General features: G+C 34.9%; 1 protein-coding gene across 1 annotated transcript; it reads left to right on the top strand.

Moving 5' to 3' along the window:
- The first annotated feature begins 974 nt into the window (after window positions 1-974).
- On the top strand, window positions 975-10,017 carry COP1 (Transducin/WD40 repeat-like superfamily protein). Its single transcript, XM_020378314.3, has 13 exons — window positions 975-1,402; window positions 1,680-1,757; window positions 2,288-2,443; window positions 2,605-2,961; window positions 3,993-4,150; window positions 4,534-4,599; window positions 4,914-4,992; window positions 5,603-5,758; window positions 5,902-6,000; window positions 8,362-8,466; window positions 8,908-9,087; window positions 9,473-9,583; window positions 9,658-10,017. Exons 1-13 carry the CDS (start codon window positions 1,091-1,093, stop codon window positions 9,826-9,828), a joined length of 2,028 nt encoding a protein of 675 aa, XP_020233903.1. The 5' UTR covers window positions 975-1,090; the 3' UTR covers window positions 9,829-10,017.
- Window positions 10,018-11,694: the final 1,677 nt, after the last annotated feature.

Raw genomic sequence — 11,694 nt, 5'->3', positions numbered from 1 at the left:
AAAAAAAGAAGGAAAAAAAGAAAAAAAATAGGAGCGGAGGCGGGGGCGGGGAAACCCGAACCCGCCGGGAGCGAGGATGGAGACCTAAATTTTACTCCCGACAAGTATCGGAGGTGAGAGGGAGGGCTAGGCATGACAATCTAACCCGCTTCCGTGGGTTCCTGCCCGAACCCGCCCCGATTTGGATGGGGGAAAACCCGTGTTTATCGGATTCGGGTTCGGGTTCGGGTTTTCTCCGATTGATAAAATCGAGGGCGGGGGTGGGGACAGGGGCGAGGATGTTAATACCCACCCCGCCCTCGCCCCCATACCCGCCCCCGCTCCCGCCCCGCTTAATAATATAATTAAAAAATTATTTTTATATATATATAAACCAAAATTATAAATATTTATATGTAAAAATTTATATTATTTTATTTTTCTTTTATTTTTTTTAAATTGTTCATATTTATTTAAAAGAAAAAAAGAAGAAAAAAAATAGAAGTGGGGGCGGGGCGGGAAAACCCGAACCCCGCTGGGGACAGGGATGAGGGCCCAAATTTTATTCCCAGCAGATATCGAAGGCGGGGGCGGGGTGGTTTAAATTTACGAGAGCGGGGGCGAGGAATGTAAAACCCGCCTCGTCCCGCCTCGTTGCCATGCCTAACAAGGGCGATTTAAATTTGCAAGGACGGGAGCGGGAAACGTAAAACCGGCCCCCGCCCCGCCGCGTTGCCAAGCCTAGATGAGACTCGAGAGTGTAGTCTAGTAGACACTAGAAACTGAAGGGATAACCAAAAACGAATATTGGTATATTAATGTGTTTAATTTAATTAATTAATTAATATTCGCACAAGAGGTTGGTGTTCTGTGACGTGGCTTGCAGCAAGCGTATCCGTCACGTGGAGTTCTCGCACCCTCACATCACTACCGTTGTGGGCCCCACTCCCTCTCTCTCCCCCCTCAAATCTCAAGTTGAAGCCATCACACCCACACGCTCTCTCTCTCTCTCTCCCTCTCTCTAAAATCCCAAACCCGCAGCAAAAACCACCTTCACAAGTTCGCAACCACACCTCCGCGATAAAAGAAAAGAAGAAAAGTAACTAACCTCATGGAAGAGCTCTCCGCGGGGCCTCTCGTCCCCGCCGTCAAGCCGGAAGCGTCCAAGGCCACCGTGGCCGCCGACACCGGCGCCTCCGCCGCAGCCTCCGGCAACTCGTTCCCGGCGTCGACGTCGGAGCCGGACAAGGACTTCTTGTGTCCGATTTGCATGCAGATCATCAAGGACGCGTTCCTCACGGCGTGCGGCCACAGCTTCTGCTACATGTGCATCATCACTCACCTTCGCAACAAGAGCGATTGCCCTTGCTGCGGCCACTACCTCACCAACAGCAACTTGTTCCCTAACTTTTTGCTCGACAAGGTTCGCTTCACATGCTTCATTCCGCAATGCTCCTTTTGTACAATAACTTCAATTCAGAGTTCGCAAACGCTGCGTTTGAGAGAACAATTCTTTTGTGTCTGATGAATGTGTGTGGCGAGTGCTGTTTAGAGTCTCTAGATCTTTCTATTTGCGATTGTAATTGCTGCTTGCAGTGTTGCTGACTTTAAACGTCGTAGTTTTAAGCGTGTGATTCGAGCGTGATTTTTATCTTCGAAATGCAGCTTATTGTTATACGGTTTCTGTACCACATTTGTAGCTACTGAAGAAGACTTCTGCTCGTCAAATATCAAAAACCGCTTCACCTGTGGAACATTTCCGGCAGGCATTGCAAAAGGTTGGTTCCGTCTCTTGATTACAATTTGTAAATTGGTGAACATGTTAATTGTGCAATAGTCAAGACTTGAGAGATTTTGTTGCATTGTATTGTAGGTTGTTCGTCTACTTTTTGTGTTCTGTTAAATTATGAATATAATTCTACTAAGAATTTTATAGTATGTTTGTGGAATTCTTTTGGACCATTTAATAACATAGCAGCGTATGGAGGAGGATTAGAGAATGACTAGAGCTGGTTTTCGACATTTATTATGTTATGTAATTCTTGCATATGGCACTGCATCAAGGACCAAAATATTGGTTTTATTCAACTCTTGTCATTTTTTTGTCTGATATATTTCATGAAAGGGTTTTAATTAAGCTGTGGATTCAGTTGTATTTTAGTTTTTTGTGGAGTTCATACAACTTAGTATATTGAGATCGCTCTATTGTTACATATTTATATTTTATATGAAATTTTTGATCCGTGTTGATGCTTTGTTTAGTCTGTGATTCCTTCCTTTGTTTACTATGTTTTGAATTTTGGTACAGGGTTGCGATGTGTCAATTAAGGAGTTAGACACCCTTTTGTCCCTTCTTGCTGAGAAGAAAAGAAAAATGGAACAAGAAGAAGCTGAGAGAAATATGCAAATATTGTTAGACTTCTTGCATTGCTTACGCAAGCAAAAAGTTGATGAGCTGAAGGAGGTGTGCTTCTCTCTGCACTAAATTATTACTAAGTAACTAGTGTTTTCCGTTTTTTTTTTGTTCTGTTTGCATTAGTTGATCATTTTTTTAGCTACTTATTTCTTTTTTTTAAATATATTTCTACTTATTGCAACAATTGGTGTTTCATACTTCATTTGTAGGTGCAAACTGATCTCCAGTTTATAAAAGAGGACATTAATTCTGTGGAGAAACATAGAATGGACTTGTATCGTGCACGGGACAGGTACTCTGTAAAATTGCGGATGCTTGATGATTCTGGTGGAAGAAAATCATGGCATTCATCAATGGATAAGAACAGTAGTGGCCTTATATCTAGCCCTCTAAATCTTCGAGGAGGGTTGTCTTTAGGGAGCCATACTAAGAAAAATGATGGAAAGTCTCAAATTAGCTCTCATGGACTTGGAGCTCAGAGAAGGGATGCCATCCCTGGATCAGATTCACAACATATAAATCAATCAGGTCTCGCTCTAGTTAGAAAAAAGAGGGTGCATACACAGGTATCTTGGTTTAGATTTTCTAAGCTTAAAATTTTGCATTTCTATTTTATTTATATGTGCATTGGTTTGGAAAAGCCTTTTGCCTTAGAGAAAAGTTGTTTCATGATAGAAAAGCATTTGTAATTTTGGATGTTTAAAATTTGAACTTTGGAATTTTTTTAGAAGTTTTTATTCTTTTTGATATATATATATATATATATATTCAGGCACCTTGTTTTATACTATCAGAAGTAGTTCTGCACTTTTTCATAAACAAATCCCATTCGAATGTGAACTTAATACTATCCAAATATTACTGGTTAATCAATACATTTTGAGCCATGACACTTTATTGTTATTTACTTACTATTTTGTGATCATTTTATACTGCCACAAGCTTCAGGATTTAATGTGGCTATAGCACATCTTAGGAGAGACTTAGACTTAACTCCAAGCAGTTTGGTTCTATAGAACTTAGAAAGACAGCAACAAATTTAGGACATGTAATGGCTAATATGAGTTAATGGACATAAGAAAAGGTAGAACATCTTGGTTTTCAATTTTTTAAAGCTGTATGTTTGGTAGTGACCTGGGTTGGGATGGCAAGCAAATCTCAATATGTAACTGTATCAGTGATCATACTGTATATTGAAACAACCTAGATGTGTCATAAAATTCTCATTGACCTAAAGTCAACCATTACATTTACATAGGTATTTAATACATTTAGGACATTGTCTCTAATTCAAAACCCTTAGTTTTGCCACTATAATTAAAATTACGACCCAAATATCAGTATGTCATAATAAAATTTCTTGATACCCAATGTTACAATTGGATCCCAATCAGAATGAATGTCTTACGATCATAGAAACTACTAAATAACCATGAAAGGAAAATGCCTTAAATAAAACTTAGCTTAGCAGAGTAGCAGAAGCAGACACCATATGCTTCCTTTTATTGTTTCTACTTTCTATTATTGAATTTGCATCTGTGAACTTGGTTTATTTTTTCCTCTCTGAATCCTATTTGATTCCCTTCTCTCGCTTTAGTTCAATGACCTACAAGAATGTTACCTACAAAAGCGACGGCATGCAGCAGATAAGCCCCATAACCAACAAGAAAGAGATGTAAATCTCATATGTCGAGAAGGTTACAGTGCTGGTCTTGAAGATTTTCAGTCAGTTTTGACAACTTTCACACGCTACAGGTATAGCTGTTAGTCCTCTTCTGTCATTTTAAATATCCGTTAAGTTGTTATTAGGACAAAAGGGCAAGAGGGTATTTCCCTGGAAGAATGAACAGGGGTCAAATTAATTAGGAATGGTTAAGACAGACAGTTAGTGGAGGTTCAATTAGATGAATAGGGGAAAATAAGGTAGAAAGGAGGCATTTTCGAAATTACGTTCTGGGTGATCTGAGCAAGCCTTCCTTGCTCTGTTCGATTTCAGTCAATAAATAAACCATTATTTTCTTTTCTCCATTTTCATTGGGGTTCCTAAGAGAAAGATATGCAGGTATTAATGTCAATTACTATTTTTTTGAGTTAGCAATATACACTTATCTCTAACCTGTTTGCTTTATTTGAAACAGCCGATTGAGAGTCATTGCGGAACTAAGGCATGGGGATATATTTCATTCAGCAAATATAGTGTCAAGGTGAGTTGTTTATTGAAATTGCTTATAGGTCATGCTGGTACTAAACTTTGTCTTCATATATTCTCACATTTTATGCTGGAGATAGATTATGTGGAATTTAATAATATAGCTACTATGACAGACAAGTAGGTTTTTATTTTATAAGCTGATATCCTTTGTCCTGCTCCTATTGTTGTTTTAATTTGAAGAAGTCAGAATAAACTGTATCAACGAAATAAAGTCGCCATATCACATTTATATTTATATTTTAGTACTTAAGTTTTCTATGAATACTATATTTCTGAATGCATGGATTTACACAATATATATTGCAGCATAGAGTTTGACCGTGATGATGATTTGTTTGCTACTGCTGGAGTTTCACGGCGCATCAAAGTTTTTGACTTTTCTGCTGTAAGATGGGTGACCCTTTACTTCTACTTCTACTTCTAATATATATATATATATATATATATATATATATATATATATATATATTATATTTCTTCTCTTTTGATAACAATTTTATAAATTGTGCTTTTATATTTCAGTGGTGCTATTACTCATACCAACTTGACCAATTTATCTTCAACTACAAAATACTTTTCACAGGGGAAGCTTTATTCTCAATACTTGATAGAACATATTAGTAACCCTTCATGTGACTTGTGAATTATATGATAAAGTTGGAAAGAACTAAAGAGATTCACATATACTTTATCTAAAAGTAGAAGTGTGTAATATTTGATTTACTTCCATCTCCTTGGAAATTTTGAATTATTTGGTTTGCAGCATTTCTGGTCAAATTTGTTTTCTATTTTAACCAAGTGAACCTGTACATCCAAAGTGAGAAATTTGCTGCTCGATATATAATATGATGCTTGAGGGGTTGTGTATTTTAAGTTAGTCACAATAAGGCACATTTGCTATTAAAATTAGTGCGAGGGTTCACCCATGAATTGTTGCCTAAACTAATAGTAATAGATAACAAATACAAAATAACCATTCCCTATGTTATTTCCAGGTTGTGAACGAACCTACAGATGCTCATTGTCCTGTTGTGGAGATGTCTACACGTTCAAAACTTAGTTGCTTGAGTTGGAATAAATATGCTAAGAACCAAATAGCTAGTAGTGATTATGAAGGAATTGTGACTGTTTGGGATGTAACCACTCGGAAGGTAAATGTCGAATCCAAATGGTCAGTTTGCTCTTGTATCAGCTGTTTGGGTATCATAATTCACCAATATTGTTTTGATTGTCATATGCTTACTTAAATGTTCTACAGATTTGTTACTCATGGCTATCATTTTTCCTTTGGCAGAGTTTAATGGAATATGAAGAGCATGAAAAGCGTGCATGGAGTGTTGATTTTTCAAGAACGGATCCCTCTATGCTTGTATCTGGTAGTGATGACTGTAAGGTACTATGGAACATTTATTTTGAAGTTTTTATGCCAAATTCCCTGGAATGCTTATATTTTTGCAATGAAAACCTTATATGTTTCTGACTTAAGAGTGTTATGATGTACTAGAGGGGGAAAGAGGCATTCCATGCTGCTATTTTTTAAAATATAAAATAAATAGATAATAAAGGAGGGGGTTACTTAAATTCAATAGGTTGTTAGTGTGAGAAGTTTATGAAAAAGTAGAGAAAAGAAAAAAAAAGTGAATAAATAAAAAAGAAATGAAAGAGGTAGTTATAGGGACAAAGTAGTCCCAAAAAAATGTGTACACCAAAAGGGGATATCCCCTTTATTATTAGTATAGAAGATATAGAAGTATAGATTAGATAAACATAAAGTTTATCTTTTGTTGTATCATCCTAATGATAGTTATAGATTTTAAGAGTTTGCTACCTTTTGCATTTTTCTTAGTCAAATTCAAATTTTCTTGGTATGGTAATTGTCTTCTCAGTAGCTTGTGTTTATGGCTGTTCTACAAAATGCTTGTGGTTCTTCACAAATAATTGTCACAGGCACTTCTGGCTTTTGTCATCCTTTACATAAGTGGAATCTAAGAAAAAATATAACTTGCATAGTGATAGGATGATAACTAAGTTCTAGTTGCCACTTTGAAAAGGAGATTTAGATCACATGATATAGGCTATAATGCTCATATGCATTTAAGGGGTTCTAGGGATAACAAATTGACATATAAAAATATTATTACAGGCCTAAGATAAAGTTCTTAGATCTCAAGAAGAGAACTGCGAGTGTTAGAGAAGAGATAGAACAGTTCTGCAGTGTTTTATTGAATCACAAACACAGATCAAGGGAGAGAGATATCACACTCTTACAACTGGTCACTCGCTGAATTCCCCAAATCTTACAATCTGAATGAATCCCTCTTCTATCGCTCTCCTACTAAAGCCACTACACCTAACATCTTTTATCACCTAATGAATTCTGTAACTACTCTACCTGCGTTGTCTTGTTTTTGTTGTTTCTTCTTCTTCTGAGTGTACACCATCCATGTTTTCTTTTCATTCCTATGGGTCTCATCAATGTATCCCGTTGAATTTCAACCTTGTCCTAAAACTGGGAAATTTAGATCTAATATTGACCACGACCTCCCAGGTAGCTTCTGCTGGTGATCATTGTCTTGGACTGGGGAATAATCCTTCTGATATGACATTTAGCAAGCTATACTTGTTGAGCAGCTGCTGTAATATTGACTATTGTTAAGGTGGTAAGGTCTGAATGTCCATTTTATGCTCTGTTGATGTTTGGGGTTTGAGCAACAAATTCTGAGAAAACAAATAGTTCTGAAGAGAATTCCACATCTGACACCTTCGGTGAAGCTTTGAGATACCATTGCCTTAGACTTGGGTCACCTTTGATTTAATCAGATGTTCCCTGTTGAGCAAAGGACATTGATGGAGTTTTCCAGTTAACCTCCATGTCTCATAAGTCATAATGTTTTCAGGCATGCCACCCCTAAACTCAGACCATCTCCTGCTAACTCAAGTAAGTAAAAGTCTCCCACAATTTCATATGATCAGATGCTGACAGCTTCCAAAGAGTCTCCACGTGGGAAATCCAATCCACCAAATTGCAGCAATTGAATTCAGGGAAATTCAGTCTTGTTCACCTATAACCTGGACTCGTTGATGGAGGACTCTGAATCCATGTTCTGCTGTATCTCAGAGTTGTCCTTATTTGGCTGCAAATTTGGCATCTCGAGGTGGGCTTCCCATTACTTCATATCAAGGCTGACATCTTTTTTCTCGATCCACATTCTTTCAATTCTGGGTCACATTAGAATCAGAACCCAATAAATGTAATTGTACTTCATGGTCACTGGTTCTCTTTGATAGGATCTGCAGGTCCAAATCTAGGACTGATCAGGTGTTGGACCTGAGCCCAAAGAGGTGCATCCTATGCATAGTATATTCTACGACTAAGGACCATGGAAGAATTAGATAATGATGTGGCTAATTTTGTTACAACTGGGGTATTCAGTACGCAAGAGGATTTAGGAGTGGTAGGAGTAGAGTAGTTATGCCATTCATTGTGTCCGAGTGTATGCAGAGAGTTGTCTGAGCGTACACCATCTGCATTCTCTTTCCATTTGTCTGGATTGATTAAATGTCTGATCAAATATTTTTTTTATTAATTCATTATTTTTATTTAATAAAGATAATGTAGCATTTCTGGCCACATGAAATTACATGGTAGATGAGTAATCAAATAGTAAACTTCACTGGAAAAAATTTAATTACTATTTGTTGTATGATTGAAAGTGATTAAGCTAAATGTATTGTTTGTCTTTTCTTTGAGCAGGTCAAAGTTTGGTGCACAAATCAGGAGGCTAGTGTTCTAAATATAGACATGAAAGCAAACATATGTTGTGTCAAGTATAATCCTGGATCTGGCAATTATATTGCAGTATGTACTTTTCATTCAGTTACAACTTAGAACAGAATATCTGGATTTAGTTCACTTTAGATTTGATCTCATTCATGTATTATTGTATCTATGGTTCAACTTCCAACCTGTTACTGTGGTTGGCATTTCAAAGCAATATACTTCATTATAATATTTCGTCAAGAAACAGTTCTTTTGTTATAGTTTGATTGTACTAATAGTTAATATGAATGGTGATATCCACATGATTGGGTTTCTTGTCTGCACGTATATTATTATTCTGCATTTCAGGATTTTGCTTTTAGAAAAAAAATTAAACTAGTAGCTGCTTGTATACAAATTTATCAACAGTGATTACCTGCAATTGTCAAATTACAATGATACACTTGACCTTGCTCCTTTTCCGTAATAACAACTATTTATCTGTTTTTTAACTTTGGTGATCCAATCTTATTTTTGCAGGTTGGATCAGCGGATCATCACATCCATTATTATGATTTGAGAAATATTAGCTGTCCAGTCCATGTTTTCAGTGGGCACAGGAAGGCTGTTTCATATGTGAAATTTTTGTCTAATGATGAACTTGCTTCTGCATCAACAGATAGTACACTGCGATTGTGGGATGTGAAAGAAAACTTAGCAGTGAGTAATATAAGTGAAATGTTCTCTTGATTTAATTTAATTGTGGACCCATTTGGTTTTTATTAATTTATTATTTAACTATAACCAATGTGCCTGCTAATAATATTGTAGTGAAAACCTGAATATTACCAATACTCAAATTTCTCTTCACAACAATATCATATTTGTGTATGGCACGCCTCTGAGTACCACGTCCTTTTGAATTCAATTGGTTGGGAAAACATTTAAAATGCACTGTAAAATTGGTTTTGAAGTTTGTAAAATTGACTGAAGCTGTCTAAAACCTTTAAAAATATTTAAACTGGATAATTTTTTGTACTTCCTTAAATAAAATGTATTATGTAATATATAATTACTTTTTTCATTTTCATTCAAATGTGTACAGGTTCGAACTTTCAGAGGCCACGCAAATGAGAAAAACTTTGTTGGCCTTACAGTAAGCAGTGAATACATAGCATGTGGCAGTGAAACAAATGAAGTCTTTGTCTACCACAAGGTTTGTGGTATTCAATTACGCGTCTGTTTCTCATGCATTTGCCTTTTAACTAAGGATTCAATCGCCCTTTGCAGGAAATATCGAAGCCTTTGACTTGGCACAGATTTGGGTCCCCTGATATGGATGATGCGGAAGATGAGGCTGGATCTTACTTCATAAGCGCTGTATGCTGGAAGAGTGATCGCCCCACCATTCTAACTGCAAATAGTCAAGGCACCATTAAAGTGCTGGTGCTTGCAGCTTAACACCAGGAAAAAGTGAATAGAATGTTGTATTGGTATTATCTTTTTCTATGCTATGATTTTATCATTTATTAATTGTACATAGTATTCAACTGTATATGGCAGGCTTTAGGGATCTTAGTAAAACATTAGCTGAGGACTTAAACCTATATCGATAAACCATTCAAGGGACTAGACTTTAATTTTTACCAATTGAGGGCCTCAATTTGTTTAAAGAATTTTATTGATAAATGGTCAGAAGTCGCATAATATCAAATTTGGCATGCGATAATAATAACATTTGCAAAATGTTGGTGCATGACTTAGTTTTTTAAAGTAATAATAATAGTTGGTGTTAAAATTGAGGTCCTCAGTTTGATTATTTAAGTAAAGCTAAGGTTCTTAATAATTAAATAAATTTTAAAGTTGAAGTCTTAATTGGTTATCACATTAAAGTCAAGATCTTTGGAGAACAACACTTATTGTTTGAAATTGAGGATATACTTGACCGTTGTTGTAACTTTGAAATCTTCAATAGTTTTTATTTATTAATATTTAAAAATAGATATGCTTAAATTTCTAAAGTGATTGTAAGTTCCAATGTGAGGTTCTCACTATAAAAGCATTAGGGTTTATTTTATACATGTGTATATATTATAAAATTTAATTTTCAAGCAATTTGGTTTGGCTGAAACAAGGAATAAAGGGTTTGATAAAATCAGTTAATATTCTTGTTTATTACTTCAAAGTATATCACTTTACCTAGATAACAAAATCACAAGACTTGTAATCCTAAAATTACTTGGCTATATAAATTCTAAAAGGTTTTGATCTTGCATATAGCTGTATACCAACCAGTTAGAACTATCATAAAGCACGATACTCAAAGAGTAGTTGCTCGGTACAGGGAAGCATAAAGAAAGTTTAAAATTATAAAATCATCTTAGATGACCTTTATATTCTTAAAATGCATATTATTCAACTATTTCCTCCAGACAGTAGACACCTGCGATCTGCAAACACTCACGATCTATTTCGATTCAGCGAAAATAAGCTATTTCTTAATTTTATAAACATCTTTGCTTGAAACTTGCGCATATAACAGTTAATTTAAAGGATAATGATAAATAGTGCGAAAAGATTTGCAAAAAAATTGACGACTAAATTGTGACTGTTAGATTATTCTTCATTTCAATTTATATACTTTGAAATTTATATTCACTACCCACCTGTTTTTTTGTTTTTTTAATATAATTTTATTTTTATCAGTTTGTGCATTAGTTATCAGACTAAACAGCAATGTTCTAATAATATAAATTATTTCGACTAACCAAGTTGATATTTGATTGCTAAGTGCGAAATTTAGTACAATTACAACTTTGCATGTGTTAAAATTGAGCTTATTTTGTTTGAATAATTTTCTTATAAAATGAGTTTGTCTTTAAAGTGGGATTACTAATAATTAATTTAAAATATCTCTGGTAGAGAATACCTATGCTTCATATATATATATATATATATATATATATATATATATATATATATACTATAAACACAATTTTTTAAAATTTTAAAAAATGTATCATTACTTGTTTATTTTAAGTTTAAATATAATTGGTATAAACTATAACTTATCTTCACTAATTCCAACTTTGAAAAGGGGTATGCGTGTACAAAAGATATTACATCTATATTATTATATAAAAGGATATCCTTTTTATAACTGCTTTAATTTTTATTTTCATATGAACTTTTTTGTTCCTTTTTATTTTATCAAAAAATCTAAATCGTTTATTTTTTTTAAATGCCAAAACTTCACTAATTGCATTGTAGATTCTTTTAATTGTTTTATCCTTCACAATTATGGACGACCATTCTTTTTTTTTTTTG

This window comes from Cajanus cajan, chromosome 9, assembly GCF_000230855.2.
Source record: "Cajanus cajan strain Asha chromosome 9, NIPB_CcT2T_4, whole genome shotgun sequence".
Lineage (NCBI taxonomy): Eukaryota > Viridiplantae > Streptophyta > Magnoliopsida > Fabales > Fabaceae > Cajanus > Cajanus cajan.
Note: the sequence above shows the minus strand (reverse complement) of the source record. Positions and strands in the feature narration are given on the sequence as shown.